This window comes from Aspergillus ochraceoroseus (genome assembly GCF_002846915.1).
Source record: "Aspergillus ochraceoroseus IBT 24754 chromosome Unknown P175scaffold_11, whole genome shotgun sequence".
Lineage (NCBI taxonomy): Eukaryota > Fungi > Ascomycota > Eurotiomycetes > Eurotiales > Aspergillaceae > Aspergillus > Aspergillus ochraceoroseus.
The window spans coordinates 665,938-682,757 of NW_024468486.1; the positions used below are offsets into that span (position 1 = coordinate 665,938).

Sequence of the window (16,820 nt, forward strand, 5' to 3'; positions counted from 1 at the left end):
CACTACCCGTCCAACTCGTTGATTCGCATTTTGATGTATTCAAAAATACTGAGCAGAATCATGTTGTTCACTCCAGTGCGAATCAGGATAATCGACAGGCCTTTGTACATGCTGGATTTCGCTACCGCGGCCGACGCCTCTCCAACTTCCTTCGTTCTGCCCAAGAGCACACTCTGCGCACGTGTCTTGCGAGTATCGAGCGGGTACGTCTACTCAATTAGTATCTGGTTACGAAAGCTTGAGCACGAAAACTTACACAGAACCATGGCACAGTGCTACAGATTGCACCAGCAATCATGGGCGCACCGAAAGGCGATTTATCAGGTCCGAGTTCTTTCGCAGCCACCTGCTTCACTGTCTCATATACCGCGAAATACAGACCCGATCCAAGAGTGTCGCGCATCGCGTGAAGGTGGAATCCGGTGTAAAGTCCTCTGAATCCATATCGTTGAACGATCTGGCGGATCGCCTCAATGGTTCCCAAACGGGGTTTGTTGCGCAGCGACAGGTCTCTAATGGCATCGGGGGACGCTTGGGCACGATTGGACACCAAGACAGAAGTCTGAACGACATTCTTGGCCAATTCAAAAGGACCTAATTTTGTCAGCATGGTGCCTCTGCCTCGCAGGGGAAGACGAAATAGACATACAAGCAAGCGGGGAGGTAATCAGTCCAGCAATGAGACCAGCGGTGGTAAAGGTGAAGAGAGTTGAAACGGTAGGGCTGCTGCCCGGGGTGTTGTACAATGCCAAAGGAGACTGGCCGGTCATCCGCTCCATAAAATCCGAAATACGGTGTTTCGCAGCATTGTAGGTCGAAAAGTTCACAACCCGGACAGCAGTGACGCTAGCCAGAGGGGGAAGGGCTCCTGGTATTGTTAGTATCTTCCTGAGGTTGGAATTCCAAGAAAACGAACCAGCTACATAGCCGCGAGGCCCTTCAGTTCGCCACAAATATCGGATGCACTGGGAAACATTGCGAAAGTTGTGACTACGGCTTAGTTAGTCATCTGTTTCTCCAGGGAAGGAATTGAGGGGAGAGAAACGCACGTCTGCATTCGAGTTTTGACATTCTCCAGAGGAGTCTGCACAACACAATTAGCATGTCCCCGGCTTCCTTGAAGCTTGGATTCCGCGACCTACCACAGCAAGAGTGGCGCAGATCGTGGAAGTCGCCGAGGCCACCTGGGTTTTGTATTTCTTGAGGAGCTTGTTACGAGTGGAGTCATCCATAATCCAGGTATTACCCGCCGGCATTATGACAGGTGATGATGGTTGTGGGGGGGGAGGGGCAAAGGGAGCATGTTCAGAGTGTTTGTCAAGAGTCATCCCGGTAGGCATCCCATCTGGGGCAGTAACAGGGAAATGCTTTTTGTTAAGCTGTTCGCTTAGTCGTCACAATTCCAGGAGTGAATATAATTCACACTCGGCAACAAACAGGCTGGGGAACCCTATGGAACGCAAAGCGGTCTCTCAGCATGCGAGCAGACCGTTCAGCGTCCCACAATTGTCCATGAAGTGGGCTAGACAACCCTTTGTACTTGTCTTTATTTCTTTGAGAGTGATAAATGAAGGAAAGGGTGGGATTAAGGAGCTGGGCTGAGTTGAGCAATCAGGCGAGACGAGGGTTCCAACCACTCCTGGAGTTGTCGTCAATGTATCGCTGATATATACACAGCGATCCGGAACCCTCCGCTCTTCTGAAACAATCTTCGACGTGATGAAACTAGAGGCTACCTAAAATCCAAGATACGATAAAGGATCAGCCACTGAAATGACAGACTTCATTGACGATTAGGGTCTCATTTTGTAGCCGGAGGGGGGGGGGGGGGGGGCTGCTCTGAAAGTGGGACAATGGGCTGGGGGGGAATCAGGAGCAATACCTACTAGTAGAGAGGGCTCCGAGAGTAAGAGGCCGGTGGAGACTTGGGCGTCAATGGAGAGGAAGGAAAGAAAGAAGTTGTGCGAGAGAGAGGGAGAGAAAGGAGCGTTGAAGTGAGAACTCCAGAGCACAGAGTAGAGAGTGCCTGTCTACCTAAAGGATATGGAAGATGGGGAGGATTCGTGCCAAAGAATCAGACCAGTAGATATGTGTGTGGGCCGCTGTTCTTCTTACAGAATGGTGGTGGATCTTCAGCCCACTTGAACAGGTTTAGGGATTTGACCAGTGACGTCGTCTATAACAATTCCCTCACTACACGGAAATACAACTTTAGGATTGAGGGTTCAAGGGACGTAGTTTTCGGATATGTACATGGCAAATTTGAGATCAGAGAAGACATATATAGCTAGAGAGATATTCCACTCACTCAGTTGGCTGTGTGGTAATTCTCTCAATCTTCAAGGAGCTCAAGCTAACGTGGCAAGTTTCCTATCTGCATCGGACCAAACCAGTCCGGTTGCCCTCTAGTAGCGCTACCCGCTCGTCTACCCCGCCCTTGCTCTGTTTAGTGCGACCAATCTGACTGCAGACTTACTCTCATCTCAATTCTATTGATCCAATTCTCTACTCCGTACCGTCCATCAGAATCAGAGAGGAGGCCAAATCCGAGCACTAGTGATGACCTAATTGGGTTTAGTTACTTCCAGCATGTGAAGGATAATGACTAATATGGGTCTAACCGCACTTGGTAATAGACTAACCCAACGTAGCAGTGGAGGGTAAGGTGGCTGTTGCCGAAGGTAACACAGACTATCGGATATCCTACAACTTGAAAGAGAGAGTGGGAGAGAGGGGAATAGAATTAGATAACTAGATGGAGATGTGGAAAAGTGGAACTGATCCGGATCAGATACAAGGCTAATCAAATACGTGGATCGGGTCTGGTCGAACCACCAAGGAGGAATCGTGTCGTAATCTGTCTGAACCCTAACAACCCCTTAGGGTAACAACAGGTACGTAAAGAGGTACTGTAGTAGTCAGTCAATAAGACTCGTGTGACATTTTGCTCGAGTAGGTAAACTATTGGCGCAGAAGAGTTGGTACGTTGTTGAGGGAGGGCCAGGGTGGTGGAACAAAATATATAGTACTGTATATATGTATGAGAGCTCTCATAAGATCGGCACCTGTCCAATTGCTTATAGTTAGTCGATGAGCTACTATGACTATGACTTGGGTAGATCTAAATCAAACCAAACGCTAGTTATGACTTGACTTCAACAAATACCCACGCCTGCAGCAATAGACCTGTGTACACTGTATCCGTATATCCTCGGGACCTCGGTCGCGGCGTCCCCCGCAAACCCTCCTCCACCATAAAAGTCCCAGTAGAGCCGCAATAGAGCCACGGCCAGATCTATCATCTGGAGCATCATATATTGATAAGGCCGGTCCTTGCGCACGATATCCTAGTTCGACAATATTCATGAAAATTATCCTCCTCGCAGCTTATTTACCATCGTCTCCCTTCACACACCATAATGGGCAAGAAACCAACAGCTCCGGCATACGTGCTTGGCGTGAGCATGACCAAGTTCATCAAGCCCCGTGGCAAGGTTGATTACAATGAACTCGGGTTCGAGGCTGGTGTAAAGGCAATGCTGGATGCGAAAATTAACTATGACGATGTGGACCAAGGTGTTGCTTGCTATGTGTACGGTGAGAGCACCTGCGGACAACGCGTGTTCTACCAGTTCGGGTTGACCGAGATCCCTATTTACAACGTCAACAATAACTGCTCCACTGGCTCTACTGGTTTGGCGATGGCCCGTACCATGGTCTCCCACGGCGCTGCCGACTGTGTGCTTGTTGTTGGTTTCGAGAAGATGAGCCCCGGGGCTCTCCCGTCGGTCTACAACGACCGTGCCAAACCTACTGGCCTCATCGGTATGATGATGGCGGATACGCGTGGTGTGACCAACGCGCCTGGTGCGGCCCAGATGTTCGGTAACGCTGGTCGTGAATACATGGAGAAGTGAGCTCGCGCTAGCTATCCCCCCTTTTCCAGACTTCTTGCTAATTGTTCAGGTACGGGGCCAAAGCGGAACACTTTGGCGAGATCGCTCGCATTAACCACGAACATTCCAAGCGCAACCCCTACTCTCAGTTCCAGGATGAATATACCCTCGAGCAGATCATGAACGCACCCATGATTTATGAACCCCTGACCAAGCTTCAGTGCTGCCCTACCTCCGATGGCGCTGCCGCCGCTGTTATTGTCTCTCAGGCTTTCCTTGATGCCCGTCCCCACCTGAAGGACCAAGCTATCCTCATTGCCGGCCAGCAGCTCCGCACCGATGACACCAGCGTGTACAACCGTAGCTCGATTGACCTGATGGGCTTTGGCATGTCCCGGGCCGCCTGCCGTGCGGCCACTGCCGAAGCTGGCGTCAATGTCAAGGACATTAAGGTGTGTGAGCTTCATGACTGTTTTTCCGCTAACGAGATGATCACCATCGATGCTCTGGAGCTGTGCGAGCCCGGAAAGGCCCACGAGATGGTTGCCAAGGGTGACATTACCTATGGGGGAAAGATGGTCATCAACCCCTCTGGAGGCCTTATCTCCAAGGGTCACCCCTTGGGCGCTACTGGTCTTGCTCAATGCACCGAGTTGGTCTGGCATCTCCGCGGCTGGGCTAACAACCGTCTGGTCGCTGGAACTGATGCCTGCTTGCAACACAACCTGGGGTTGGGCGGTGCTGTTGTCGTAACTGTCTACAAGCGTGCAGATGGCAAGGTTGCCACTGCTGTGCCGTCCGACGTTGTTGCCAAGATCACTGGCCTTGGGTACAACCCGGCCGTCGAGGCTAAGGGCTTCACTGCCGAACAGGCGAAGCAGGTTTGCAGCAAGAAAGCTAGCGATGCATGGGCATTGGCCGATGTCCAGGAGAAGGTTATCTCCCGGTTCTAATGTCCTCAATGTATATACCTGAAGACCCACTTAACTGTAATGACTGTACAATGACTAGCGACAGACTGATTAGATTTTTTTTTTTTTATACACGAGTATAACTATGAACGATATATATGGTATTATGTAACCGGGATAACAATTCTCCGGGACGATGACTAATCAACAACACCATAACAAAAATTTTCCGCGACCTCCAACAAATTCTTCTTCTTTCCTTTTACCATAACATATTGCAGGTCTCCAACATACCCTTGTGGATGGACGCCGTTAGCGCCTATTCTATCGACAAATTATAGACAGAGACCGAGACTGAGCATGAGCGTGCTCGTTCTAATCCCATCGCCTGCCATCTGGGTCGGTACAACCGTCCCAACACGAGGAGAGCTGGGTTCGCTTTGAGCATACATACATATTTTTCTGAATCGCTATCTTTTGATGAATTGATTGTCGATGATTTACATACCGTGTTTTTGATCAAGGGTGCACCGCGGCCTGGAATGCCCAGGTTGCGGCCTCCCTTGCAAGGATCGGAGGAGAGAGCGAAGGAGGAAGGATAATGCTGCCTTCCCTTTCGTTATCCCTTTTTGCTTTTCCTTTTTTTTATTATTATTATTTTATTTCATTTCATTTCAACTAACACTGATTACATGATCAAGGCTTACTGACGCAGGTATTATCTCACATAATGAATGCTACAAGTTGCGCTAAGTGCAGCCATCGAGTACGATGACAACAACACAATCAGGCATATTCGAAGTCTCGTCCGTCACATAAATGATATTCGAGGTCAAAATTTTTGCCGAAAAGAACTGGAAGTTGGACTAGTTCTTTCTTCATTCTCCCTCGTGTTGCGGCCGCTGTCAAGTGATATGGCGCGGTTCGTGTCAATCAGAAGGAGATACATACATTCCCGTTAGGCACGGAGTATATTTCTCTGCACGTATTCACACGTATAGAATGTAGATTCCTATTTTCAATTGATGTTTTATCTTTACTTGAATCCCTTGTATCCTGACCTCTGTATCAACTTTGATCCTCTCATTGGACATCACGATCTAAGTCTCCTTCCATCATCGGTGTATACGTTAGAGTGAATCATGATCGCCAGAGGAAGGTTACGCAATCAAGGCATAGACTGATACACTGGAATGTCCTCCCTTCTCCTGGTATCCGCTGGGAGAGCAGGAAGCTTACAAGACCCATACAACAAGCCTTGCCACAACCTCGCCCCTTACTTTAACATGACTTGAATGCAGGTGTTGACGCAGGTGCAGCTATCGGCGCGTAGTGCTCTGCGTCAAGTCATAGGCTCTGCATCCACAACAGTTCCAAACTCTCCAGCAATGGTGCCAAATTCCCTCGCAAGGCACTACCACACACGCACAACCATCGCCTACGTAGGAGTCGGTACGTAGCAAGCCAGCTAACCCTGGAGCATCCCCTCCCTCCCTAGCACAGGAATGCTGTTGATGCCTCGTCGCTTTACTCCATATATAAGCATGTACCTACCTGTTCATCCAGGTAGTCCCTGGCTTCTTCCCAGGCAACTGACTGTTTGTTCAACGTTCTTTCTTGGTCTTTCCTGGCTTTGGCTGTCCACTCCTTTGGCCTCTATTTCCCCCATATACCATTCATTCCCACTCAAAAAAAAATACAGAGCAAAACACCTCCACGAACAAAATGACCCGTCTCTCTTTCCTCGCAGTCTGCCTGAACCTGGCTCTCCTGGTGTCTGCAGCTCCAGTCAAACGCTCAGATGGCGACGACATGGCTACTGCCCAGGTAGCTGCTGATTCTCTACAGGTACGCCTTGACTGCTGCATACCCTCCTCCCCCCGCTACCCTGCTACATGAAAAACACAAGGGGAACCCCAAGAAAGAACCACACTAACATGAACCCCCCCCCCTCCCCGCGGAAAGTCTGCCGCCAAAATGATGCAACAAATGAGCGAGACCTACGGTGCCAGCACCGACGAGAACGCGGACGTCGGAAACAACATGCCCGTGCCCAACACGCACGTCACATTCCCCTCGTCTTCCGGAAAAGCACACGCCGCCATGCACCCTGCCACGCCCGAGCCCGAAGAAGAAGAGGACCCCGAAGCCGCGGCACCTTCAGCTGCAAGCACCAAGGCGAACGAGGAAGCCGACGCGGCCACGCCGTCTTCTCCCAACGGCATCCTCATGCCCTCTGCTGCTGCTGCTGCGAGCGTGCCCTCGGCTTCTGCCTCTGTCAGCGCGGAACGCCTCAACAGCGACATGAAGAGCAAGCCCGCGGCTGAGCCCAGCGCTGATGACGAGGCGGCGGCCGCGCCGGCGGCGGCTCCGAGCCACCAGGCCAAGAATGATCCGTTGTCTGGCTTGCCGCTTGTGGGTGGATTGTTGAGCGGTGGTGGGCTTTTGTAAACGTTTTTTTTTTTTTTCTCCGTCCGCTCCTTTTCTTTGCTTTTTGTTTGAGATGTTTATTTGGGATGAGCGCGGTTGCTGTGTGAATATCAGGAGGGATGGTGGTGTTCTCGGGGATATGTTGAGGGTTGAGCTAGGTGGTATGGCGAGTAGTTCAAGTAGTTGTGCACGGTCATGAGCATCAGCATGAGTTAGATAGTTCATTCAGTTATGTTGACGGGTTTCATTTGGTTATTCTTATTCTTGTCACACAAGTATTTCTCTATTCTTATAATGTCCGACATCCACCTCCTGGATGTATGTAGGTGTAAGTAAGCACGTAACTAATCCCTGAATAATGGATTCAGGAGAAGTCCTTTTGGGCCAATTTTAGTAGTGCTCCTGGTACTGGTTAATCATTAGGAAGAACAAATCAAGTGTATAGCTCATAAAGCTAGAGAGATAGGTCCTGGGGGTTAGTGATAGTTGTAAGCTATTCTTTGGTTCTATTATATTAGAACGAAAGCTGGCTGCAGCTAGTTGCGGAAATTAATATTTCTAAACCATAGTCTGCCTTGGAGAAGAAATATTAATAAAAAGTATATTTTTAGGAGTGAACTGGAGTAAACTGAACTGCCTGCCCAATATTTACCTATATAAAACCTGGCAAGGCGAAGAATTCTTCTCTTAACATGCGCGGCTTTGATCCCACCAAGTCTTTATAGTGTTTGCTCCGCATCTAGCTTACTAGGCAAACACACATCCTGAAAGCCAACCCCGAGACTTTGTTCTGGCAGATATCACATCCAGAAGTTGCAAGTTCATTATTAGGAAGGGGGGTTTCCCATGGCAAACATCACGAGCCCTTATTTTGATTTGCTCCTCGTTGTCCTTCATAGAGACCTGTATAATATCCAGCATAGTACCAGGCCATCATGAGGTTTTTTAGCCCCTCATCTTGAACTACGGTAGTTAGCCTTTGCCCAAGAGGGAAACGGAAGATTTGGGCCTTGGTCCTACCTTGATTCAGGAGAGGCTGGGGGATAGCAGCAGCGGGATGGGGAATGGGATTCGCGGTACCTTGCTCTTTGGGCGCTCCAACACACGGGTCGTCTCGTCCGTTTACTGCCTAAACTCGAATTAATGATAGATATTCGAAGGAACGGGCCCTTGTATTTGCACGTACCTGCAGGACTGGGTGCGTCTCTTGGGCAGGCCGGAGAGCATCGGCATCGGCCATGTCATCATCCTTTTCATCTTCAATCTCGGCATGGGCCCTCTCAGCCGCAGCCTCTGCCTCTTCCTTAGCTTCACCTTCTCTTAGAACATCTTCCACATTCTCCCCCTTTGCATGGATGCTGTGGTAGAGCTGTTGTTCATGAGAGTCAGCCCCGTATAGGTCACGTGCCAGGGGAGCAACCTACATTGTACTCCTCGACTGCTTCATCCCAGCTCTGAACGAGCGCAGAATCATCCCAGATTTCTTCCTGCGTCAGTGCCCTATTAGCACCCTTTTTCTTCCCCATGACATCTGGCACTCTGTCTTGTTTTGGTGTAATGTGAAGTTGTTGATGCGGTAGTAGAGACAAGAAAGAGAGGGCAACGGAAGGCGGACTGAGGCTCACCGCTTGGCGTTTTCTGCAGCTAAAAAAAAATAATTTTCAGAAGAAAAAAAAAAAAAGTCTCCCGCACTTGTCGAGGCTCAGTTGATAAATTCGTCCATTGCGACTGTTGTGAAAATGGCTCCGGATAAAAAGGACAAGAAGCGTAAGGGTATGAATTTCACTCCTTCATCTTTGTTTTATTTTCCGAAATCACAGAGTGTTTGTGTACTGACAGATTCGTAGCGGCCACTGCCACCGCTGCCGACTCGCCGGCGAAGAAGACCAAGAAGGTCGAAGCCAAAGCCACGGAGCAACCTGCCCAAGATTCCCCGAAATCTATTCTGAAAAAGAACAAGTCCAATGGCGCAGCCGCTGAGGCGAAGAAGTCTGCCGTGAAGCCCAAGGCTAATGGGGACGCTCCCCGACCGATCAAGCCTCGCAAGCGCGCAGCTGATTTTCTTAGTGATGAGGAGGAGGAGGAGGATAGTGAGGCTGAGGTTGAAGTCGCTCCCGTGAAGAAGGTTGCAGAGAAGAACAGCAAGAGCAAGCCTACCAACAAGAAGTCTAAGAAGGAAGATGGCACCGCTGCTCCGGCCCCCAAGGACAAGCCCGCAAAGTCCAAGAAGAAGGACCTGGCGGAGAAACTTGAGATTATTGCTAGCGACTCTGAAGACGAAGAGGTTCCTATTCCGAGTGATAGCGAAGGTGAAGATGACGAGGAAGATGACCAGACTGCTGCCCTGATCCGAGGCTTCGAGAGCAGTGGCGACGAGGACGAGTCCGCGGACGAGGGTCTGGACCCCGATGCTCCGGTTCCCAAGATCCCCGACTCCAAGAAAGCCAAGCGCAAGATCCTCAAGTTGCAGAAGCAGCAAAAGACCGAGACCAATGAGCAACCTGGAACTGTTTATGTTGGGTGAGTTCTAATTATCTTTATGCTTCCGTTGACATCTGTCTAACCATCCCCAGCCGTATCCCCCACGGTTTCTATGAACACCAGATGCGCGCATACTTCTCACAATTTGGCGAGATTACCCGCCTGCGTCTGTCTCGCAATCGTCTTACTGGCCGCTCCAAGCACTACGCTTTCATCGAATTTGTCTCTACTTCCGTCGCCAAGATCGTCGCCGCAACCATGGACAACTACCTGATGTACGGCCACATCCTGAAGTGCAAGTACGTGCCTGTGGAGCAACTGCACCCGGATCTCTGGAAGGGCGCCAACCGGCGCTTCAAGCGAACCCCCTGGAATACGATTGAGCGGAAGCGTCTGAACAAGGGTAAGACGCGCGAGCAATGGTCCAAGAATATCGGCCAGGAACAGAGAAGACGATTGGCCAAGGCTGAGAAGCTCAAGGAGCTAGGCTACGAGTTTGAGCTTCCTCAGCTCAAGAGCGTCAAGGATGTCCCCGTTCAGGAGAAGAAGGCTATTGAGGAGGGCGAGCAGGTTAAGGCCATTGAGGAGGGTGAGCAGGTTAAGGCCATCGAGGCGCCTGTGTCCGAGCCAGAGAAGAAAGCTGATGATACCCCGAAGAAATCGAAGAAGGAAAAGAAGGCAGCGCAGTCCACTCCTGCAAAGGATGAGGCACCTAAGAGCGTGAAGCCTTCCCCCAAGGCCGTTAAGGCAGTTGCTCCTTCCCCAGCTACCAAGGCTAAGAAGACCAAGTCGAAGGGCAAGACTAAGGCGTAAATATGTTTACTTGCCTCATTCTGTATTTTCTTATTACACAAAGAGTTTTCCCTTGCCTCGGATTGAATTTGAATCTGGAGTATGGTGTCCAAATTATTCTCCCTCTTTTCTCCGTAATAGCACCCACTCTAAGGGGCATCTCTGGCTATAGTATCGTCGTACATGCAAGAGTTGATCTAGAAGAGCAGATCTACCCTTGGTGTAGCCAGAATCTTGATATGATTATTCGGCTGGGTCAACTCTTTAAATCCCTTCTCTACGATCTCGTCCAGCAGGACACGTCTGGAAATCATGGTCTCAACTCCTTCGAACCGTCCTACCTTCAAGTTAGCTCAAGTGCTGGAAAGCATGAAATAGAGATACGCACCAGCAACAAACGCAGCTACTGTCTGCTTGAAGTCCTCCTGGTCATAAGCTAGCGAACACTTGTATGTGATCTCCTTTTTTAGAAACGGCAAAATAGGTAGAGTTATCTAAACAGGATTTCCAAATTAGCCATTTATCCAAGCATGCATGCATAAATACATACATACATACATGTATGTATATATGAAGCAAATGCTGTAAGAAAGGGGGGAGGGAGGGGGGATTTGCTCACTGGCATCTTCGGCACAGCCAAGTTAACATAAATGCCTCTAAATCGAATACTACCTGCTCCGGCCTGCAGTGCATCCTGGGATCCAGCACAGTCAAAGACAAGGCCAACACCGCCACCAGTTACCTCGTTGCATTTTGCTGCAACATCCACCTCAGCTGGATCCCACGCCGCACAGACAAGACCAGTACGCTGTATCGACTCTCTTCTTGCGTCTGACGGTTCCGAGACAAAAACCATGCGTGCTCCGCAAGCCTTTAAAACAAAGACAGTCGCTACGCCAACCGGTCCAGCACCAACCACTAGGATAGGCACGTCACCGAGGTCCATATTCAGTGCTTCCGTGCCGAGCCGCACAGCATGCCACGCAACAGCGAGCGGCTCGATCAGCGCCGCGGCAGCTAGATCGACATTCTCGGGAAGAACATGGACCATGGACTCTGGAACGGCAACGACCTCGGAGAGCCCGCCGCCTCCGCCAGAGAGACCTAGGAATCCGATATCGTCGCAGCAGTTAGTGACGGATTGGATGCAAGGCGCGCAAGAGGAGCAGTAGAAGCGTGGGTCGATGACGACGGCTTGGCCGGTGATCAAGGTGTTCGATGAAGATGGGGTCGTGGGTGCGTGGATGATTCGGCCGGTTACTTCGTGGCCCATGGTGACGGGGAGGATGTCGCCTGTGAGACGGTGCCGGCCGTTCTTTTCACTTGGGACGGCGATGGGACCTGGTATCCGATCCTTTAGTACGTGAGATTACCCTTCGCGATGCGATAGACATACCGAAGAGATATTCGTTCAGATCACTGCCGCATATTCCGCACCATTCTACAGCGACCAGGACCTTGTCGTGCGAAGGTTCGGGGCGAGGCACGTCCTCGATGCGGACATCGCCGGCTTTGTAGTATCGTGCGGCTTTCATAGGAACTTTGTTCAGTTTTTACAGTGAACGAAATGAAGGCACTAGGTATCCTGGATATTTGTAGTGATGGTCTTTGGAGTGCTATTTCTTTCACGTACAGGACCGTCAGCATTCGCTTCCCCTCATTCTTCTCTTTGTACTAGGTAGACTTCGGCTGGTTAATTCTGTCTTTAATTCGAGTCAACCTGTATTGTAGTTTTTTTTTTTTTTTAAATTGTATTTCTAGTAAATGCCATCCATAATCGTGCTTATATAGGTTATTTCCCCAAGATCAGATATGTCCCTATTGATTCAGCGCCGCTCCGACCTTCGTCGGCAGTCCCACTGCCTGGTGGCTTTTATCCATGCCTTTCTGCCCACCTAAACCACTACCTGCTTTAGGTGCACCACACATTCTTCGCGATCACACATTCTTCGCGATTTTTAATATTTTAACTTATTTTTATTATTATTATAATATAACATGCCTAAATCTCTAGATTTTAATAAATCTTACTTACTTGAAGCTATTACCATAGTTTAAAAGTAAAAAAAACTAAATATTATAAAGATTATATAAGAATTTAATATACCTGACTCTATGCTCTAAACATGCCTTAAAAAACTAAAGATACTAGTAATATTAATAATAATAAATAAGAACCTTCTATAGCTATATTAGGAAAAGGCCTTAATTAACTAGATTATATAAATATAGAAATAAAATATCCTACTAACTCCTGTAATTATTATAATATAGGTAAATTAAATACTTACTTATATAGGGTTAGATAAGTAAATTAGTAAGATATAGCTATATTAATTTAAATTATATATACTAGCAGATCTAGAACTTGCTCTAATAAAGTAAAAGACTAAAAAATTAAAATAAATATAAGTAAAGGATACTAGCTTATTTTAATACTAGTATAATCTTTTAAAATTACTTCTTTATAGGGTTCTAGCTTATCTTATCTATAACTTTAATAAATATAGTTTCTAACTAGATAAAAATTATAATAGGAAGGTTTTTAGAAGTTTTAAATATTTTAATCTTATAAAAAATAAGTAAGATAAAAATTGTCACGGCGACCACGTGACATGCAACCACATGCCGAACCACATGCCGAACCACATACCCAGTAACCGAGGGTAATCGGGAGAACGGCAACATTCGAGTCGCCTGCGCCGCGCCGGCGACTCGACTAGGCAACATAAATAGCAACGCAATAACCCCCGAAGTGCTGAGAGACAAGCACTTCGTTTTGTTACTTCCAATACCTTCCTACTATCCTCGTACTCCGTGTAGCTTTGCTTCCTTTACCAACACTACCCATACCCAAGCGCCTCGCCAGTGAGACGCTTACAAAAATATTATTATAGTTAAATATATTATTATAGATAATTAGGTAATAAACCTATTTTTATTTTTAAAGTAACAGGCAACTATATAGAAATCTAATATTATAATATAGAATAATTACTACCTAAAATAATAATAGTAATATCCTTAAATAATTAAATAACTAATAAGCTTGTACTTACCTAATTATATTAATTTAATACTAAAATAAAGTATCCTAATTATATTGTCACGGCGTGCACTAGGTGCACTGGTGCCAAGGCAATGATTGCTAGGTATATAAGGTGGGATTCGGGCAGATCAGACCATCAGGTCTGATCATAGTGACCTTTTGGTCCAATGGTATAGTATGTTGCCCGAATCACATGCTCTTACAAGTATGATCAGACCTGATGGGTAGATGGCTGTGGTTCGAATCCGGCTGTTGTCATTATGCGATAATGATAATTAAGTCCTAGGGTTGGGTAGTCCCGCTAGACCTAAATAGGTGCTAGGGCTGGGTTGAGTCCCACTAGGCCGAATAGGTGCTAGGGCTCGGTTAAAAATCCTGCTAGACCTGGATAGGTGCTAGAGGTCCCCTGCTAGACCTGGTTGCGCTACCAGATTTGAACCACGCCTACCTGCTCACAGCCCTTAGCTTAGCCTAGCTGGCTTAGGGCTGGGGGTCCCTACTGAATATATGCTAGTTGGCTTGTGGTCAAGCCTTATCTCAAGGAAGGAGATAGTTGTCACGGCGTGCACTAGGTGCACTGGTGCCAAGGCAATGATTGCTAGGTATATAAGGTGGGATTCGGGCAGATCAGACCATCAGGTCTGATCATAGTGACCTTTTGGTCCAATGGTATAGTATGTTGCCCGAATCACATGCTCTTACATATATTAAGTAAGGTAAGAAATAATATCTAATATTTAATAATTATAGCTTATATTTTATACTTAAATTTCTATAATATTATAAGAAAAATAATATTATTTCTTTTAATTTTATAACTTATTTAATATATCTTTACTAATTTTTTAATAGAAAATCTTTTCTTACTTATAAGATTAATTTTTATCTTAAGAATAATAAGCTATCTTAATAGGGGGATAAATTATATAAGAAGATAGAGTTCTTAAAGTGTAAGCGTCTCACTGGCGAGGCGCTTGGGTATGGGTAGTGTTGGTAAAGGAAGCAAAGCTACACGGAGTACGAGGATAGTAGGAAGGTACTGGAAGTAACAAAACGAAGTGCTTGTCTCTCAGCACTTCGGGGGTTATTGCGTTGCTATTTATGTTGCCTAGTCGAGTCGCCGGCGCGGCGCAGGCGACTCGAATGTTGCCGTTCTCCCGATTACCCTCGGTTACTGGGTATGTGGTTCGGCATGTGGTTCGGCATGTGGTTGCATGTCACGTGGTCGCCGTGACAATTGCCTCCCCTCCCCTTGGCGGCGCGTCCGCGCGCCGCGTGCGCTACGCCCGATCCGGCTTGGCGCTCTGCCAAGGAGGAGCTAGCCCTAGTTGGTGTAACACAACCCGCTTTTTCATTCAACACTGGAGATAATAATAGTGCGCGTAACACTGCCTCCATTGATTGCGCTTTGTTGAATAGGATATGAATAGCATCATGTTTCGCTTTGAATAGGACAATGGATAGGAGTAGGCGGTTCGCTGGGTGCACTAGTAGTAGGCGAAGGTGTTGTTGTAGTATAAATATCGTAGGGGAACGCTCCTCCGCGCGTACTCCTCCTAGCCCGATCCACGTTCTGAAAAGTACCTCCTGATAGGTTGACACATTGTGCTAGGTGGGTTGTCGTCGCTTAGGCGTCGTGGCGATGGCTAACTGTGTTATAGACTTCATGGCTCCCTCGAAGCGTCCTCTATCCGGTGCCGCGCTGGCCGCGTCTCTGCGGAAGAGGGCCCGTTTGGCTGCTACCACTTCTTCCTCTGTAGGTGCCTTCGTTCTGGCGGCGCAGGTCTATCGTGCTGACTGTTTGTAGGCTTCCGCGGCGAACCCCCCCGCACCTATACCAACCGTGGCGCCCGCGACCCCTGTCGCTGCCGGTGCGTCCCTCGTGGTTCCCGCTGTCGCTGCTTCGTCGTCTGGCGGGACCGTATCCCCCTTGTCCTCCGTGGCCACTCCTAGCATTGTGGTGACTCCCGCCGTCTCCCCCTCCGCTTCTTCCGCTGCGGCGACTCCAGCTGCTCCAGCCGCCGTCGTCGCGCCAGCTCCCGCCGTCGCGCCAGCTCCCGTCGTTGCGCCGGCTCCCGTCGTTGTGCCGGCTCCGGTCGCTCCCGCTGCTGCTGTGGCTCCGGCTGCTCCGGCCGTTCCGGTTGCTCCCGCTGGCTCGTCCGCCGTCGCGTGGACGCCGTGTTGCCTGCGTTGCGCGAAGTCTTGGTGGCACACGGACAATGGCCCTGTGGAAGTTCGTTCCTGCGTGCGCCCGAACCCAGGACAGCGGTGTACTCGTTGTGCCCGCTTACATAAAAAGTGTTTCCCTGTGATCCCGCCTGTGCGCGCCAGTCTTGGCGAGATCCAGGCGATGTCTGGCGGGGCGGCGGGCGTGGCGGCTTGTGCTCGCTGGACCCACGCCACCCAGGTTTTTATTCGTCGCCTCAAGACTGAGGACCAGTCGGAGAGGTTGCTTCGGTCCATTAACCGCAACCTATTTCGCCTGCTCAACGTGCAGCGTGTTGGGGGCGGCATGATAGAGTTGGAGGACAGCGACGAGGAGGTTTGGGACGGTTATGACGATTAGGGGTTTACCGATGTCGCGGCGCAGGCGCTCGCTGTTTCTATTTTCGCATAGTGAAATCAAGTCGTTTTCTTTAAGGTTCCTTGACGCCCGTAGTGTGCCCCCGTTAAACCTCAAAACCCGGTGGGAAAAAGAGGAAGGGTAGCGCCGTTGGTGCGCCTCTGTAGTCTTTTTGGTTCCTTAACCCTTATTGACTTATTATTTTCGCGTTTCACTATTTCGTGGCGTTTCGCCGGCGCCTCGCCCGTGTCTCGTTTGCGTGGCGGAACTCGTTCAGGATATCTTGTGCGTTTTCCAAGTCTTCCGCTGATTGCCAAGTATTCTCATACGTTGGCCATCCTTTCCATTTGACCAGGTATTGGTCTTTGCCGTATAGCTTTCGTTGTGCGACGATCCGTTCCACCTCCCATTCTTCCTCGTCGTCGATGACGACTGGCTGGGGTGGCGCCGGTAAGTCGCCGTCTCTTGCATTCCATTCCTTGAGGAGTGATACATGGAAGACCGGGTGGATTTTCCCATATGACCTGGGTAGTCGCAGGCGGTACGCCTGTCGGCCTATTACCTCAACTATTTCGAATGGCCCTTCGTATTTGGTGTCCAGCTTCTTGCTGGGCCTCCACGTGCGGATATTCTTCGTAGACAGTAGCACCCGTTGGCCCACATGGTATTCGGTTGGGCGATGCCTCCTGTCGTAGCTC

At 49.0% G+C, this 16,820-nt stretch overlaps 6 protein-coding genes across 6 annotated transcripts; 3 read left to right on the forward strand and 3 right to left on the reverse strand.

Moving 5' to 3' along the window:
* Nucleotides 1–2: 2 nt before the first annotated feature.
* P175DRAFT_0446629 (putative mitochondrial carrier protein) lies at nucleotides 3–1,256 on the reverse strand (the record flags this gene model as incomplete). Its single annotated transcript, XM_040894355.1, has 6 exons — nucleotides 3–209; nucleotides 257–594; nucleotides 650–868; nucleotides 917–990; nucleotides 1,050–1,084; nucleotides 1,143–1,256. The coding sequence occupies 6 exons, from the start codon at nucleotides 1,254–1,256 to the stop codon at nucleotides 3–5; spliced, it is 987 nt and encodes a 328-aa protein (XP_040748775.1).
* A 1,981-nt stretch (nucleotides 1,257–3,237) lies between these two features.
* On the forward strand, nucleotides 3,238–4,982 carry P175DRAFT_0467336 (putative sterol carrier protein). Its single transcript, XM_040894937.1, has 2 exons — nucleotides 3,238–3,913; nucleotides 3,967–4,982. Exons 1-2 carry the CDS (start codon nucleotides 3,420–3,422, stop codon nucleotides 4,847–4,849), a joined length of 1,377 nt encoding a protein of 458 aa, XP_040748776.1. The 5' UTR covers nucleotides 3,238–3,419; the 3' UTR covers nucleotides 4,850–4,982.
* Nucleotides 4,983–6,532: 1,550 nt separating this feature from the next.
* On the forward strand, nucleotides 6,533–7,460 carry P175DRAFT_0526835 (uncharacterized protein; the record flags this gene model as incomplete). Its single annotated transcript, XM_040899487.1, has 2 exons — nucleotides 6,533–6,655; nucleotides 6,773–7,460. The coding sequence occupies 2 exons, from the start codon at nucleotides 6,533–6,535 to the stop codon at nucleotides 7,256–7,258; spliced, it is 609 nt and encodes a 202-aa protein (XP_040748777.1). The 3' UTR covers nucleotides 7,259–7,460.
* A 320-nt stretch (nucleotides 7,461–7,780) lies between these two features.
* On the reverse strand, nucleotides 7,781–8,864 carry P175DRAFT_0467339 (uncharacterized protein). Its single transcript, XM_040894938.1, has 4 exons — nucleotides 8,662–8,864; nucleotides 8,424–8,606; nucleotides 8,258–8,366; nucleotides 7,781–8,200 (listed from the first exon to the last, which is right to left on the reverse strand). The coding sequence occupies exons 1-4, from the start codon at nucleotides 8,761–8,763 to the stop codon at nucleotides 8,094–8,096; spliced, it is 501 nt and encodes a 166-aa protein (XP_040748778.1). The 5' UTR covers nucleotides 8,764–8,864; the 3' UTR covers nucleotides 7,781–8,093.
* A 73-nt stretch (nucleotides 8,865–8,937) lies between these two features.
* P175DRAFT_0487861 (uncharacterized protein) lies at nucleotides 8,938–10,531 on the forward strand (the record flags this gene model as incomplete). The annotated part of the gene is made up of 3 exons (XM_040895683.1): nucleotides 8,938–9,010; nucleotides 9,085–9,757; nucleotides 9,811–10,531. The coding sequence occupies exons 1-3, from the start codon at nucleotides 8,977–8,979 to the stop codon at nucleotides 10,529–10,531; spliced, it is 1,428 nt and encodes a 475-aa protein (XP_040748779.1). The 5' UTR covers nucleotides 8,938–8,976.
* A 176-nt stretch (nucleotides 10,532–10,707) lies between these two features.
* On the reverse strand, nucleotides 10,708–12,045 carry P175DRAFT_0496543 (uncharacterized protein; the record flags this gene model as incomplete). The annotated part of the gene is made up of 4 exons (XM_040896130.1): nucleotides 10,708–10,847; nucleotides 10,899–11,004; nucleotides 11,061–11,851; nucleotides 11,907–12,045. 4 exons carry the CDS (start codon nucleotides 12,043–12,045, stop codon nucleotides 10,708–10,710), a joined length of 1,176 nt encoding a protein of 391 aa, XP_040748780.1.
* Nucleotides 12,046–16,820: the final 4,775 nt, after the last annotated feature.